General features: G+C 36.2%; 1 protein-coding gene across 1 annotated transcript in view; it reads right to left on the bottom strand.

The window, feature by feature from the left end:
- Positions 1-17,174, bottom strand: part of SEL1L2 (SEL1L2 ERAD E3 ligase adaptor subunit) — a 133,619-nt gene extending 116,445 nt beyond the window's left edge. The window contains exon 1 of the mRNA XM_012804109.1: positions 17,037-17,174. Coding sequence (XP_012659563.1) covers positions 17,037-17,094 — 58 coding nt within the window. The 5' untranslated portion in view covers positions 17,095-17,174. The remainder of the gene's footprint in view (positions 1-17,036) is intronic.
- Between the last annotated feature and the right edge of the window lie 983 nt (positions 17,175-18,157).

The following is an 18,157-nucleotide window of genomic DNA, read 5'->3' as shown; positions in this document are numbered from 1 at the left end:
TTTTTTTTTCATGGTGTTAAGTTTTCCTCGAATGTTTGATGAATCTTAATACGCTCATGATGGACTTGGATTTCTCCTGTTAACCTATCTGTGAATGCTATAACTTATTATCTCAGTTCTCTATCAGTGACTTTGAGTATTGCAGGATGTGCTAGAAGGGTGTAACAGGAGCTAGGCTTCTAGGAAGAAGGGGCTCCATGAATATCACTAGCCATTTATAGCAGCAGCCAACATCTCGGGAACAAATACCCACCTCAGATGTTCCCATCTAAACGTTATTTGTCTCCTTAATTATTTTCAACAATGTACTACAAACTTTATCTGAGACACACTTTGAAGTTGTATGTTGTATACTTTGAAGTTCTCCCATGGAGAAAACACAAATTTGCTATTGCCAGATGCCTGAGGGCTAACCTAGATGCCAGGCTAACTTTAGAAGTAGTTTCAAGCTTGGGGTACATAGGAATACCAAGGCAATGTAAATCCAGACTAAAAATCTCCTGGAGGTCTGGCCCATGACTACAGCTTCTTAGTAATTATGTATCTCTTTTCCTCTTTCTACCATGTAAAGTATCAAGTCTACAGATCTCTGGATTTAGAAAGGGTGGGATTACTCCTGGTTTCCTCTTAGTCTCAGTTTATAGCACTTTATGGTTCTAGGTTAACGTTGAAGAAGTTTCCAATTAGACTCCTTACCTTAGAGAGGAATCTATTCTATTTTCCTGTGAGGCCATTAAAACCAAAGCCTACATCTGCTAAGGCAAAAGCTGCTTTGATGTTCAGGAGCTGGGATAAGAGTGAGGCCAGTTCTAGCCTTGCTCAGGTGCTCTGTGCTTATTTCTCTAGATTCTAGTTTTTTCCTTAGATTTTTATCTAGTAGATCTTTACTAACTTTACATCTCTTTGATGCATTTAAGAAACTTCCATATTTTAAGTGCCATTTAATTTCAGTGGGAAAGTTGGTACAATAGCCTAGAAACCTAGACTTTCACCACTAGAAATAAAAGTACTGCTTTCTTTTGCATCTGGTGGTAAGGGCAGTGGGGGTCACAACTACTAGGCGAGGCTACTCCTACTGTGGATTCTAACCAATCACTTTTCCTTTTGCCCCAGGGATCCTTCCTTTTTTCCCTGAACCTGCTAGTATATCTTTTCTAGAAGTATTCTGTTTAGTATATTTTGGGTAAAAATTTCTTCTTTTGATTCATTTCCATTTCTTTTTCTGTCTCCTAGTTATTCCTAATAAATGCTTCTAAGTATTCTTCATTACAACGAATCTTATTTCCAGAGTGGATGAATTTTTTTTCTTTATTTCTAAGTCAGGGAAGCTATAGGGTGTAGGTCACTTTATCCAATCTTGAAATATTATCTTCCATCCACCCACTGTGGCCTTGGCTCCAAGTGCATGGAGACAGGCTTAAAGAAGTCTAACAAATGAAGTTTTCTTGACTACTGTATCTCATTGGCTAATAAACTATATCAATAAGACTAGGTGGTTGCAGTTAATAAATTGAAGAATCCAGTAAAATTATAAAATCAACAAAAAACTGATACAATTCTGGCTTGGCGCCTGTGGCTCAAGTGGCTAAGGCACCAGCCACATACACCTAAGGTGGCAGGTTCTAATCCAGCCCAGGCCCACCAAACAACAATAATGGCTGCAACCAAAAAATAGCCAGGCATTGTGGCAGGCACCTGTGGTCCCAGCTACTTGGGAGGCGGAGGCAGGAGACTCGCTTGAGCCCAGGAGCCCAGTTGCTGTGAGCTGTGATGCCATGGCACTCTACCCAGGGGGACAGCTTGAGTGTCTGTCTCAAAAAAAAAAAAAATGATACAGTTCCACTATTGGATTTTATGTAAGCATTATATTGCCAAACAACTGTTTGCAAAACAAATAATTCAATCACTGGCTCTTTGTTCTATATGAAGGCAAATATATGTATACTACATTTAAAAATATTTAGATGGCTATATCTCGGAGGCAGAGCAAGATGGTGGAACAGAAGGATTGTTCAGCTGAGCTCTCCTAATAGGACTGGAAAAAAAGGGAGAACTCAGCCATAACTGGTGTGGTGAGTAGGATGCAGGGGGTGTGATCCAGAGTGCTGGAAATCTGACACTTTAGGCAGGTGATTGCCACCCAACAGGATTGGTTGGCCCCCCTCATAGAGGTCTGGTACAGGTAGAAGCCTTTCCAGAGTTTTTGGGTTTGGGAAGAAGCTGCATGCTGAGAGGAAAACTAGGGAGAGTGGGAAAACTCAAACAGCATACAGAAACCAGATTTGAATACCAGCTGGAGTGGTTTTGCCATCACTTTTGTGGCTGGTGAGTCAGGAATTTGGGGAAGGTCTTGGTGGCCAGGAGGTTGCCATGTGGGAAGGTCATGAGAAGGTCTAAGCAGGGGCCTAAAGCATGCCATCTTAATCCCACCTGCCAGGATCAGAGCTCCACTCTTGGGCTGTGGGACTCCTGCATCCCAAAGGAACTGTAGGGGGTGGGCAGTGTGACACCTGACATGGAAGGACTCTGGAGAGCTTTAAGATCCCAGTTCCATGGGGTCTGAATACTGCAGAAACAATCAGGCTATTGAGCTAGGAATAAGGACCATTGAGGTGTTCACCAAAAACCAGAGGACCACTTGGCATCCCAGTGGCTTATTGTAACATATATGTTCCTATTAAAGTTGGTCCCTTCTGTTATATATACTTTTTTTTTAGTATGTTCTTTGTTTTTATTATTGTTTCTTTTACATTCTTTACTCTTTATTTTTTTGTCTTCTGTATTGCTGAAGATGCTGCAGTTTTTGACTTTTTGAGCTTGCTTTTTGTGTTTTGTTTTTGCTAATTTGTTTGGTTGATTCTATTCTTTTTTCTGTCTTTCTTTCTTTCTTTTTTTTTTTGCAGTTTTGGCTGGGGCTAGGTTTGAACCCGCCACCCCTGGTATAGGGGCCAGCATCCTACTCCTTGAGCTACAGGCACCACCTGGTTGGTTCTATTCTTAACTTCCAGTTTTAGTGCCAATAAAAGCAAGGACTCCTCTGTTCTTGGTCACAAGGAAGAGGTTGGCTATACTCAGTCTGCTCTGAGACAAGGTAATTTGAAGCAAAGGAGGAAGCAAGAAGGACAAAGGAGGACAAAGAGGTGAACAAGTAGAAAGAACACATGAGGAGAAACCAATAGAAAAATTTGGATAACATGAAAAAGCAAAACAGAGCAACTCCTCCAATGGACCATGAGGCAGCTACTACCAAAGACTCCCCCTTAAAGAATTAATGGATATGACAGAAAGGGAATTTAAAATATGCATGATAAAGACAATAAAAGGAATGGATGAGAAAATAGAAAGACGGAACTAAAGGTCAGATGAGAGATATGGAGAATATAGAAAGGATATGGTGGAGATTAAGGAAATGAAGGAAACAATCAGGGAATGTAAAGATCCAGTAGAAAGTATCAAAAATAGTGTAGACCATGTAGAAGAAAGAACCCTAGAGCTAGAGGATAAAGTTTTTGAGTTAACCCAGGTAATTCAAAGAGGCAGAAAGGAGAGAGACAAAGCAGAATAATTGCTTAGAGAACTATGAGATTCCATGAAGCATTCAAACATTTGAATAATAGGGATCCCTAAGGGGGAAGAAGATTGTACCAAAGGAATGGAAGCCCTACTGGAGACTATCACAAATGAAAACTCCCCAAGTTTTACTAAAGATCTCAACATACTTTATCCACTACACTTATCAATTCTCTCAATAAACGTCAATGGATTGAATTTACCACTGAAGAGGCACAGGCTGGCTGATTGGATAAAAACAAACCATCTCTATGCTGTCTCTAGGAAACACACCTAGACTTGAAGGACAAATCAAAACTCATGGTTAAGGGATAGAAAATAGTATTTCAAGCAAATGGAAATCAGAAGAAAGGAGCAGTTGCAATCTATTGTCACATACAAATGGATTTAAAGAAACTAAAGTTAAGAAAGATAAAGGTGGACTCTTTATACTGGTCAAAGGAACAATACAATGAGAAGACATTTTGATTTTAAATATTTGTGCACCCAACTTAAATGCTCCCAGATTTATAAAACAGACCTTGATGGGTTTGAGCAATATGATGTCCCATAACACCATAATAGCCAGTGACTTTAATACCCCTCTGACAGAACTGGAAAGATACTCTAAACAGAAACTAAACAAGGATACAAAGGACTTAAATATAACCCTAGAACAAATTGGATTAATAGACATATACAGAACACACCAACCCAAAGCTACAGAATATACATTTTTCTCATCAGTCCATGGTACCTACTCCAAAATAGACCACATCTGAGGATACAAATCAAACCTCAGAGTAAAGAGAATAGAAGTTATTAAGAGAATAGAAGTTACACTTTGTATCTTCTCAGAACACAAGGCAATAAAAGTGGAACTCAACTCCATCAAAAACATTCATCCTCACACAAAGACATGGACACAACCTTATGCTGAATGATAGTTGGGTGCAGGAAGAGATAAAAGAGGAAATCATTAAATTCCTCAAACATAAGAACAATGAAGACACAAGTTACCAAAGCCTGTGGGATACAGCAAAAACAGTCTTAACAGGGAAATTTATTGCATTAGATACCTACATTTCAAAACCTGAAAGAAAGTGCATCAACAAGTTTACGAACCATCTTATGGAATAGAAAAAAGAAGAAAAATCTAATCCCAAATCCAGCAAAAGAAAAGAAATAACCAAAATTAAATCAGAGATTAAGGAAATTAAAAACAAAAGAATCATTCAGGAACTTAATGAAACAAGGAGTTTGTTTTTTGAGAAAATAGATAAAAATTTGGCCAGACTAACTAGAAATAGAAAAGTAAAATCTCTATTAACCTCAGTCAGAAATGATAAAGGGGAAATAACAACAGATGCCACAGAGATATAAGAGATTATCTGTGAATACTACAAGAAATTCTATGCCCAGAAATTTGACAATGTGAAGAAAATGGACCAATATTTGTAATCACACCCTCTCCCTAGACTGAGCCAGGAAGAAATAGAACTCCTGAACAGACCAATTTCAAGCACTGAGATCAAAGAAACAATAAAACATCTTCCAACAAAAAAATGCCCTGGTCTAGATGGTTTCACACCAGAATATTGTACCTTCAAAGAAGAGCTTATTCCCATACTGCAGTAATTATTCCAAAAAATTGAGGATGAAGGAATTTTCCCTAACACATTCTACAAAGCAAACAAAACCAGGAAAAGACTCAATTAAAAATGAGAACTTCAGACCAAATTCACTAATGAATATAGATGCAAAAATTCTCAATAAAATCCTAGCCAATAGATTATAGCTACACATTAAAAAAAATCATTCATCACAATCAAGTAGGTTTCATCCCAGGGATGCAAGGCTGTTTTAACATACACAAGTCCATAAACATAATTCACCATATCAACAGAAGCAAAAACAAAGACCATATGATCCTCTCAATCGATGCAGAAAAAGCATTCAATAAAATTCAGCATCCTTTTCTAATTAAAACACTTAAAAACACTTGGTGCCCGTGCTCAGTGGTAGTGTGCCAGCCACATACACTAGGGCTGGTGGGTTTGAACTCAGCCCAGGTCTGCTAAACAACAATGACAACTACAACAACAACAATAAAAATATTCACGCATTGTGGCGGTTGCCTGTAGTTCCAGCTAGTTACAAGGCTGAGGCAAGAGAATTGCTTAAGAGCAAGGGTTAGAGTTTGCTGTGAGCTGTGATGCCACGGCAGTCTACCCAGGGTGACAGCTTGAGACTCTGTCTCAGAAAAAAAAAAAAAAGAATATAGGCATAGGTGGTACATTTTTTAAACTAATTGAAGCCATCTACGACAAACTCACAGCTGAGTTTAATTGAATTCCAAACAATTAAAAAAAATTTAGATGATTGATTGTATTTTCTAGCTTTCCAGTGGCTGTTCACCGGAACAGCCTGAGGCAAGATAAATCTGATTATGAGGCAGATACCCAGACCAGTCCTTTGGAGAATACAGACTTAGAGGAGCAAACAGGTAATATGAGGTAAAAACACTTCATTGCCATCAGAGGATTCAATGTCCACTTTCAAATGTGTTCAATTTGAAAACCCTAAACTGTCCACTTTAGGGTTTTCTAATATCTACTATGAATTTAGAATAATAAAAATGTTTGTGGCAGAGTCTGTGGCTCAAAGTAGTAGGGTGCCGACCCCATATACTGGAGGTGGTGAGTTCAAACCTGGTCCTGGCCAAAAACTGCAAAAAAAAAAAAATTGTATTATCTTATTTTACAAATTTTTATGTTACATAGATGTTAATTATTATTGAATCTTACAAGTTTTCGAGCATCTACTTCGTGTCAAGTTATGCAATGAGTTATAGGAGATATAAGTAAAACACGATCAATCTCTGTATTCACATAGTTGATCTAGTGAGAGAGTTGAAAACTAACTCAATTATAAGATTTTGATGCATGGGACAATAAAGGCACAATGTACTCTGAGGAAGGAGTTGGAAAACTTTGGGGCTTATTTATTTATTTGATGAAGAAGAAATTGAGAAGGCCCTTAAAAGATGAAGAGAATATTATGCTATAGAATTATGGTCATGATAGGATGGAAGAGAGGATAGTAGTGCATACCTGCAGATAGGCCATCTGTAGAACAGACTGAGAAAGACATGGACAGGAGAGAGTTAAGTATACTGAGTGCTAACTATTTGAATGGATTGTAACAAATATGTGTATAGCTAAGACAAAGAAAGGAAGATGGGACCTAATTCCACAGGATTTTGACTGCTGACAAGATATTAAAACTTTACTCTGAGGCTAAGAGCAATGGCTCATGTAATCCCAACAGTTTGGAAGAATGAGGTAAAAGATTAGCTTTAACCCATGAGTTCAAGACCAGCTGGGCAACATAGAGAGACCTCATCTTGAAAAGGAAAGGAGAAAGAAAGGAAGGAAGGAAGGGGAAAGGAAGGGAAGAGAAGGGAAGGGAAAGGACAAAATAAAACAAAAAGATTAACAGGGCAGGAGGACAGCTTGAGTCCAGGAATGAGTTAGAGGTTACAGTGAGCTATGATTGTGCTACTGCACTTCAGCCTGGGTGACAGAGGAAGACCCTGTCTCAAAATACAAACAAATATCATATTGGATTAGAGCCTATTGTAAAAATAAAATGAACAGAACTTTATTGTGTATAAAGTGGTTGTTTGAACAGGAGAAAACCATGATTAGATCTCAAGTATAGGATTATTATTTCTGGCAGTAGTATATTATAGATATGAGAGAGGGGAGTTAGAAGTACAGTAGTGTAGTTAAAGATGCTAAAATGAGATTTTAAATTAGCACAGTAAAAATGCATAGATATGAGAAGCAAAGAGGATATAGAATTGACAGGATTTGGTGAATGAATAAAGGAATGAATAAATATAAAAGATTAGGAGACTCTGATTCAAGACTCAGGTTTGCAGAATGACAAGGGGGAAACAATTTCACCGTGTTTGGCCTCAGTCTTATTATCTGTAAAAACATGGAATTAGATGGTACTAAGGGAATTAGAAGTACATTGTCATACAATTTTGACAATTTGTGCTTTAGAACTAGGGGAGCAAGGAGAGATAATTGAGGTTTTTGAACAGAGAAAAAACACAGGAGAGGAAGTGACTTTGAGAAGAAATGTTGAACATAAGACGTTTGCATACATTGTTCATGACTATCGTGTAGCTGGACATGCAGGTGTAGTGATTAGGAGGAAAGTCTGAGATCTAGACACATGTGTAAATGAAGCTGTGGGTCTTGGGAAAGAGCATCCGAGACATAGAATGTGAAAAGCAAGATTGCCAAGCACTAAACTTTAAGCCCAGCATTTAAAGAGAGAACCAAGGAAGACAAGCCAGTGAAAGAGTCTAATGTTCTACAGAGGCAGAGGGGATAAAGAAGATGGTGAATAGTGTCAAATTGCAAACAGAGATCAAGTGGAATGAACAGTGAGAGACCACTGGGTTGGTAATCAATTAGCTATTGGCATTCATTAAGAAAACAGTTTCAAATGACAAGGAATAGATCTTAGGATCCATTAGGAGGAGGTAGCAGGCTGTCACTGGCAGGGAATGTTCTTGGTGTATATACATAATGAGAGATACAGATCAGCTCTTATATGCAGAACACGGAGTAGAATTGGGAAGAGTGAATCCTGGCAGACAAAAAGGACATGGCTGGAAATGCAGTTCCTCTTTGTGGCTGTGATAAAGCTGATGCATGAGCATTTACGGACTCAACAGTAGATCTGTTCTCCCAGTTCTCCTCAGGCTGAGGGCTGTCCTCTTTCTGCTGAATGATGTATTACTGGATAGATTTGAAGGGTAGTAGTAATTGGTTAATATATAAATCTTTCAGATCTATATGATAAAAACTATAAAATTTTGCTGAAATAAATTTGAGATGACACAAATAAATGGAAAGACATCTTGTGTTCATGGGTTGGAAAAATAAATATTGTTAAAATGTCCATACTACTCAAAGCAATCAACAGAGTCAATGTAATCTCTACCAACATTCCAATGTCATTTTTCACAGAAATAGAAAAAAAATCCCAAATTTTGTCTGGAAGCACAAAAGATTTTGAATAGCCAAAAAAATACGAGCAAAAAGAACAAAGTTGGAAACATCACACTACCTGATTTCAAAGCTATAGTAATCAAAACAGCATGATACTGACCTATGTGACCTACAGACACATTGACCAATGGAGCAGAATAGAAAGCTCCAAAATAAACCTATGCATTTATGGTCAATTGATTTTCCACAAAGGTGCCAAGAACACACAAGGAGGAAAGGACAGTATCTTCAATAAACACTGTTGGGAAAACTGAATATTCCCATGCAGAAGAATGTTATTGAACCACTATTTCACAGCATATACCAAAATAAACTCAAAAGGTATTAAATACTTTAACACAAATTTATCAAAAGACAAAAAATAACAAATGCTGGCAAGGATGGAGAGAAAAAAATGTTTCATATACAGTTGGTGAGAATGTAAGTTAGTACATAATATAGCAATTATGGAAAACAGTGTGGAGGTTTCTTAAAAAACTAAGGAACTATCAAATGATTCAACAATCCCACTACTGGGTATTATCCAGAGGACTGGAAATCAGTATATGGAAGAGATACTTGAACTTGCATGTTTATGCAGCACTAGTCAAAATAGATACGATATAAAATCAACTTAAATGTCCATTAAATGATGAATGGATAGAGAAAAATAGAAGATCAGTACTCTTCAGCCATAAAAAAGGTGAAAAGTAAAATCTTGTCATTTGCAGCAACATGGATGAACATGGTCATTATGTTATGTGAAGTAAGTCAGGCATAGAAAGACAAATGTGGCACATTTTCACTCATGTGGGCACTAAAGTAATTGACCTCACAGAAGTAGAGAGTAGGATTGTGCTGAGTAAAGGCTGGGAAGGGCAAGGGGAGGGGAGGATAAGGAGAAGTTGCAGCCAGATAGGAGAAATAAGTTCTGGTGTTCTACAACACTGTAAGGTAAAAATGGTTAACAAGGTTTTATTGTATATTTTCAAAAAATTAGAAGAGAGGAGTTTTGAATGTTTACAACACAAAGAAATGATAAACGTTTGCAGTGATGGATATGCTAATTATACTGATTTGATCATTACACGTTGTATATGTGTCAAAATACCACTGTGCATCTCATAAGCATGTTCAGTTAGTATGGGTCAACTTAGAAAAAGAAAAGAACAATATCCAGAAGACATTGATCTAAGGCTGTACAAAAATATAATCTTATTTTCCTAAACTGGTACTTAATTTCTGTGTTGGGCCACAGTGGAAGAAAATGTCATCTAGTTACTTACAAATTTGGTCATTTCTAAAAAAAAAAAAAAACAAATAAACTAAGACCAGAAACTATAAAAATTAATAAAAGGAAACACAGAGGAAAAGCTTCACAACATTTATCTGGCTAATGGACAAATGAGATTACACCAGTCTAAAAAGGAAACAACAACAGTGAAGAGACAACCCAGAAACCCTCATATTTGGAGAACATATTTGCAAACCATATATCTGATAAAGGGCTAACATCCAAAATAAATGAGGAACTCAACAAATAGCAAGAAAACAAATAACCTGATTTGAAAAAGGACAAAAGACCTAAGTAGATGTTTCTCAAAGGAAGACAAACAAAGGGCCAATGGATATATGAGAAAACATTCAATTGTTACTAATTATCAGGAAAATGCAAATTAAGATAACAATGAACTATCACCTCATGCCTACTACAAAAACCATTACTAAAAAGAAGAAAGATAACAAATGTTGTCAAGGATGTGGAGAAAAGGGAACCTTCGTACTGTGGGTGGAAATGAAAATTGGTACAATCATGCAAAACAGCATGGAGATTCACCAAAAAGCTGAAAATAGAATTATCATGTGATCCAGTAATTCTCCTTCCAGGTATATATACAAAGGAATTGAAATCAGTATGTTGAAAAGATATCTACATTCTATGTTCATCATGGATTATTTACATCAGCCACAATATGGAAGCAATTTAAGAGTCCATCAATGGATGAATGGATCAAGAAAATGTGGTATATTGGCACAATGGCAATTCCATCATTTGTGAGTTGGAGGACATTATGAGAGAAATAAGCGAGGCAGAGAAAGACAAATATGTGATACTTCATGATCTCATAAGTGGAATCTAAAAAGTCATACAAGTAGAGAGTAGAAGGATGGTTACCACAGGCTAGGAAGGAGGGATGGAAAATGGGAATGTGTTGGTCAAAGGATACAAAGATGCAGTAAGACAGGAGGAATATATTTTAGATGTCTGATACACAGCATGGTTCCTTTAATTAATAATGTATCATATATTCCAAAATTGCTAAAATACCATAGTACATTTAAATGTTCTTTCCAGAAAAATATGGTAAGTATATGAGGTTATGGATTTAATTATTCCACAATATATATGCACATCAAAACATTACATTGAGTCCCATAAATATACAATTATTATTTGTCAATTATAAACTAAAAATTAGAAAGCATTCAGATGAATTTAAGATAATGAATACAAGAAAAAGACTTGTATCTTTTGGGAAATAAAAGAGAAATGCACATTTTACTAATCCTTAACATCCATCTCTCATCCTCTCTCACATCCATCAGTCCTAACATCCACTCTTTTCTTGCTTCTCTTCAAGATGCTCCAGACGCTTGCAGTTTATTCTTTCCCTGCTTAGCAGTGTAATGTAAAAGAAATTAATGAAAGCAAAGGTAATTTAGAACTCCTTGATTTCATAAGTTATTCAAAACATCACTGATAATAGCAAACACATTTCTGAAGCAGTAGGATATTGCCTGCTTGTAGTACTTAGGCTCAGCCTCCTCTGCAGTATGTCCAGGACTTGGCTCTATTTGCTCCCTTTCTAGACTTGACAGGGATCTGGATATGGTTAACAGGCAATTGCTTTCTGGCCTCTGATGAGTGTGAGGTAGATGAAATATTTGCCCTTTTCAACTGGTATAGAGTATTGCTGGGTCAATAAGTGTCAGAGGAAATAGCTGCTATAAATTTTCTGTGGTTTTGTTTTTCTAATTGTTTCACATGTACTAGGAAAAGGTAGAAAGGATAGAAGAATCCTTGGATCCTGGCTGATCTTGAGCTATACTCCTGACCATGCCTTTTCTCTGACTCAGTCATATATCTTTTATTTATTTATTTATTTTTTTTGTAGAGACAAAGTCTCACTTTTTCGCCCTCGGTAGAGTGCAGCGGAGTCGCTCCAGCAACCTCCAACTCCTGGGCTTAGGCGATTCTTCTGCCTCAGCCTCCCAAGTAGCTGGGATTACAGGCGCCCGCCACAATGCCCGGCTATTTTTTGTTGCAGTTTGGCCGGGGCTGGGTTTGAACCCGCCACCCTTGGTATATGGGGCCGGCGCCTTACTCATTGAGCCACAGGTGCCTCCCTCAGTCATATATCTTACACTGCCTTAAATCAACAGCTGGATCAGTAGGGCAGATAGAGAAAAAACACTTTAGTAGATTTTCCCCCATTTTTCTAAGACATACACTTAGGGATACACTTAGGGATAAGCTGTTCATTCTTTCCATCATCTTCAATTATTCTATTCAGAAATTTACCAAAAGGGAAAACTAATCTTAGTAACTTTTAAAGAATTTTCCTTAGGTAAATGTAAAGTGAGGGACAGTTACACAGCTATGGCCCCACTCAACATTTTTATTTAGGTAAAATCAAAGTACAATCAAAGTACAGTGGAAAAAATGCATAAAAATTCTATATGGAAGCTTACAAGGTATATTTGGGTGAAAAAAGGAAGATATGTTGGTTTTGCCTTGAGAGCCAGGGTAGAGAGATAGGGAGAGGAAAAAAAAATGAGTTTAAGGGCTGATTTTAAGTATCAACCTTAGGTCTTTCAGTGCTAGCTTAGATAGTGATGTCTTCTTCCCCACTTATTACATTCCTGGTTCTCTGTTGAAAATTAAAGTCTGACCCTGCAAATTGCTATAATCAGGAAGAGCTCTGTCATCATATCACTGTCTCTACTTTCTTGTTCACTTCTACCAATGGAAATCAGGTTTCTGTCATGGGTCTCTACTAAAACTGTCCTGGGAACAAAAAAGATTTCTCAGCTATTAAGTTCAGTGGTCCCTTGTTGACCCTTCTCTTCAGTCCCATTATCTCTGGCATTTGCCATTATTGGCTATTCCCATCTTCTGGGACTCTCTCACACTGGACTTGTGTGACGCTATTCTCTCTAGCCTGTTACCCATCTGTTTCTCTCAGTCACCATTGCCATTGCTATAGTTTAAGTCCTCACTGTTTCTTGTTTGGAGCATCCAGTAGTCTCCTACCAGTTACTTTTAGAGTGGCCACCATGTATCACTCTACTGCCAAAGTCTTTTTCTTTGTTCTTCTTTTTTTTTGCTATTAAACTTTTTTTTTTGCTTTTATTATTTTTAATTGACACAATAAAGTACACTTTTATGGGATATGGTGTGATATTTTGATACATATTAAATATATACAGTGTGTAATGATCAAATCAGGGTAATTAGCATAACTGTCACCTCAAATATTCATCATCTCTTTGTGTTGGGAACATTCAAAATCTGCTCTTCTAGTTATTTGAAAATATACAATAAATTGTTAATTATAGTCATCCTATAGTGCTATAGAACACCAGAACGTGTTCCTCTTACTTACCTGTACTTATGTATCTGTTAACCAACCTTTGGTGATCCCCCTCCATCCTCTGACCTTTCTCTACCTGTAGTAACCACTATTCTACTCTCAAAGTCATTTTTCTAAGGCAAAATTCTATTCATCTTCTTCAATGAGTAAACTCCCCACTGCTTGCAGCATAGAGTCCAAACTTTACAGACTGTCACACAAAGTCTCTGCCTACCACTTCAGGTTCATCAGTTACTGTATTCTTCCTTATATCTGACACTACAGCAAACTTATTTATTTATTTATAGATCGTTCTCTTTTATTCCTCTGGGTCTTTTTTTCCTTTATCTGGTCTGCAATGTTCTTATTCTCCTGTGCCTGCTTGGTGAACACTCACTGATCTTTCAAAATTCAATTTATGCTATTTTCTTTATGAAGCCTCTCTGACCACTCCACACACTGATAGAATTGGCCTCTCCCTCTTTTGTACCACTATAGCAACCTGTAAATATTTCTATTTTAACACCTATGACACCTTACCATTTATTCACTTTTGCTTTTCTCTTTGAGACTCTAAGCTGCTCAGGGATAGGGATGGCGTCTTAGATATTTTTGTATCCCTAATACTCTTGGCACATAGCTTTCACTAAATTTTCTTTTTTTCACTTACAATGTATTGGGCTTTAGGATATTAACAAATTTGTGAAAGCATCACTACAATCAACTTTGGAACATTTTTATTCCCCCCAAAGAAATCCCTTACTCCTTAGCAATCATGTCCCCAATTTCCTCACACCTTCTAGCTTTAGGCAACCAGTAATCTACTTTCAGTCTCTGTGTATTTGCCTATTGTAGACATTACATATATATATAAATCACATAATATGTGACTTTTTACGTCTACCTGCTTTTGCTTAGCATTACATTGTAAAGGTCCATCCATAATGTACTTTTTTATTCTTTTCCTGAATTATATTCCATTGTATGGATAGACCATATTTTACCTATTCATAAAATAGATAAATAAAAGGTATTTATGGTATTTCTTTATTAATAGATAAATCCAAGTATTTATGGATTTACCTGTTTTAGATATTTCATATAATAAGAATCATGCAGTATGCAGACTTTTGTTTCATTCTTTGACGTTGTATAATGTTTTTGTGGTTCATTCAAATTGTAGCATGTATCAGTACTTCATTTTTTATGACTGAGTAGTATTGCAACTGTATTTATATCTCACAATTTGTTTATTACTCATTTGTTGATTGACAGAAGGGGTATTTCTACCTTTAATCTAAAATGAATAATAGTTCTACAGACACCTGTGTACAAATTCCTGTATGAATGTATGTTTCCATTTCTCTTGGGTATATACCTGGGACGGTGATTAATGGATTATATAATTAATATAAATCTATATTTACCTTTTTTTGAGGAACTGCCACACTATTTTTCACAGGGGCTACACCATTTTATATTCACACCAGTAATGTGTGACAGCTTCCATTTCTCCACATCATTGCTAAAACTTGATAATTTTTCTTTTCTTTTCTTTCTTTCTTTCTTCTTCTTTTTTTATTATAGCCATTCTACTGAACATAATGTGATACCTTATTAGGCTTTTGTTTGCATTTCCTTAAAAACCAATGATGTGGCACATATTTCATGTGGTTGGCCATTTGTTCATCTTCTTTGAAGAAATATCCATTCAATTCCTTTGCCTTTCTTTTTTTTTTAAACACAGTTGTTTGTCATTCTATTAATGAGTGGTAAATGTTCTTCATATATTCTGAATACTGAACTGCCATTGGATATATGAGTTGCAATTTTTTTTTCTCTTGTTCTGTGGGTTATCTTTTCAGTTTCTTGACGGTACCCTTTGAAGAAGTTTTAAATTTTGATATGCAGTTTATGTATTTTTTCTTTTTTTGCTTGTGCTTTTCCTGGCATAGCTAAGAAATCATTTCCTAATCCAAGGCCAGGAAGATATATGCTTATAATTTCCTCTAAGAGTTTTAAAGCTTTTAGCTACTATTGTTAGATCTTTGATCCACTTTAAATTACTCTGTGTATATGGGGTGAGGAAGGGGGTCCTAATTCATTCTTTTGCATATGGCTATCCAGTTGTCCCAGTAGCATTCATTGAAGGGATTATCTCCCCTCACATTGAGTTGTCATGGCACCTTTGCCAAAGCAATGGACCATAAATGTGAGCATTTATTTGTAAATTCCCAAGTGTATTCCATTGGTTTGCATGTCTATCCTCCAATCAGCACCATATTGTCTTGATTACTGTAGCTCTGTAGTAAGTTTTGAATTTGTGAAGTGTGAGTCCTCCAATTTAAATTAAAAAACATTTATTTGTATGTAAATTTTAATGTCATTTGTGAGTTTCTTAAAGTAGTCAGCTGGGGTTTTGAGAGAGATTATGTTGAGTCTATGGATTAATTTTGAGAGCACTTCAATCTTATCAATATTAATTTTCCAATCAATAAAAATTGGAAATACTTTTTTTTTTGTAGTCTTCTTTAACTACTTTTAACAACTTTTGTCATTTTTAGAGTATAAGTTTTATACTTCTTTTGTGAAACTTGTTTCTAAATACCTTACTTTTTGATATTATAAATAAAATTATTTTCTTAACTTCATGTTTGGTTTGATCTGCTCATTGCTACTGTATAGAAAGAGAATTGGCTTTTGTATATTGACATTTTTATCCTATAGTCATGCTGAGCTCATTTATTAGTGCTAATAGTTTTGTAGGGCTCCTTAGGATTTTATGTATACAAGATCATGTCATCTCTAAATAGGGACAGTTTTACTTCTCCCTTTCCAGTCCTGATTTCTTTTATTTCTTTTTCTTGTCTAATTGCCACAGATGTTCCAGCATAGTATTAAATAGATATGTCAAGAGTGGACATCCTTGTCTTATTCTTAATATTAGGGGGAAAGCACTCACAATTACATATACTAGTTTTGGGTTTTTTGAGAATACTTTTTATTCAGTTGAGAATGTTTCCTTCTATTCCTACTTCATTGCTTATTTTTATCACATGGTATGTTGATATTTATTAAAAGCCTTTTTCTGCATTGATTGGGAAGGTCATGTGGTCTTTGTCTTGTATTCTATAGATATAATGTGTTTTATTGATTAATTTTTGGATGATATCAACCTTACATTCCTGGGTTAAATTCAAATGAGCATTTTCTAAGTTGAATTCATAGTTAGCAAACTATATGAGGATTGTGTAAAAATTAACTCAAGAATAGCTAAAGAACCAAAAATGAAAAATAACTTCCAATTTTAGGCAGTAACTAGTAAAGAAACATTGAAACCTTGAAAGTAGAATTGTTGTGTAAGGATTTAAAAAGAATATAAATATTTTGCTCTCTAGAGCAGAGGGAGAAAGAAAAGAATATAAATTTATAGCACTTTCCCATTCTGTGAATCTTATAGCTTTCCTTTTAAAGTCCTGAAACTAGACCTTCATGATATTGTAGATGTAAAAACACCAAATATCCATATTTTATAAAAATCACTGTAGAGCCTTTCTCATAGATTTGTTTTCTCTTTCTCACATACATACCCTTCCCAGCATTGTCCCAAGTGAGAGTATCACTGCTCTCTATCCTTATTGGGTATTTAAAAGTACTTGTACAAAAACGGTGCTAATTGGGAATATAGTGAAGTTACTTCTGATTTTCTAATTAGTCTCTGCCCTTAGTGCTGGCAGAGTGAAAAGATCCTCATAAAGAACTATAGGATAGAAAAACTTACTTTTAATTGTGATCCCAAGGATTATCAGTATCTCTATTAACATGGACAAGGGCTTCATCTTCTAAGCAGCTGCTCTTTGTTGTAACACAGGCAGAACTAGGTGACTGGCCCAAGAGCTTCCTCTTCTTAGGTCTGTGGGGGGGTGGGTGTCAAGATTTGGTTGCTAAGCAACCATTTCCCTACTCTTGGGCCAATGAGCTGCCAGGAAGTTCCTTTCAAGCTGATATGAAGACAGCTGGGGGAGAGGGCAGGCTATGGGAAGAAACTTTAAGTCAGTCTGCTATTCCTCTGGCTGGAGATAAGGGGTAGACTTGAAATAGGTAGAGGCTGCTCTCTGATTCAAAATGACGAGACCAGGACTTCAGCTTGTATATGTTCACACTAATGTGTAATTGTGTTCAAAGTCTGGAAATTCTTAATTTTATGTTACCTCTAGAGGTTCAAGCTACACAATTAAGAATATACTCTGACCTGCATCAACCCTTAATCTAACATCTCTAGGCTAGGAAGGACCAGAAACATGATCCAAGGATACTTTGTTCCCAATCTAGATGAAATTCTTTATTCTCTGTTTGTGTTAGGAACTGCTGAGGATTTACTAGGACAGAGGCAAGCAAAGGTTGCTTAAAAACACCTTCTTTACCACATTAAACAATATGGACATTTCACAAGTGAGTCCCCTCAAAACTTCCAGAAATCAAAATGAATATTTAGGAAAAAAGAATAGAAATATTAAAACTACCAAAAGAATAAAGCTAGCTGAGAAATCATGTCTAAAATATATCCAACTTTTACAGTCTACCCAGGTAATTACTTCAGAAATAGAATTTTATGGTCTTGAATTTATAAGTTTAGTCTCTTTGTTAGTTTCTTATTGTTGCAGCAACAAATTAGCAGAAATTTAGAGTTAAAATAACAGAAATGTATTCTTTAACAGTTCTAGAGACCAGAAATCCAAAGTGATCTTTACAGGGCTACTATCAAGGACAAAGTGAATTCCTTCTGGAGCCTGGTTATTTGCCTGGTATTTTCTAGCTTCTGGTGACTGCCAGCATCTCTTGACTTGTAATCACAGTATTCCAAGCTCTGTTCAGTCATCACTTGCCTTCTCCTTCTCTGTA

The sequence above is a fragment of the Otolemur garnettii genome, unplaced genomic scaffold, assembly GCF_000181295.1.
Source record: "Otolemur garnettii isolate 467f Iridium unplaced genomic scaffold, OtoGar3 scaffold00025, whole genome shotgun sequence".
NCBI lineage: Eukaryota > Metazoa > Chordata > Mammalia > Primates > Galagidae > Otolemur > Otolemur garnettii.
This window is presented reverse-complemented; position numbering and strand designations above follow the sequence as displayed.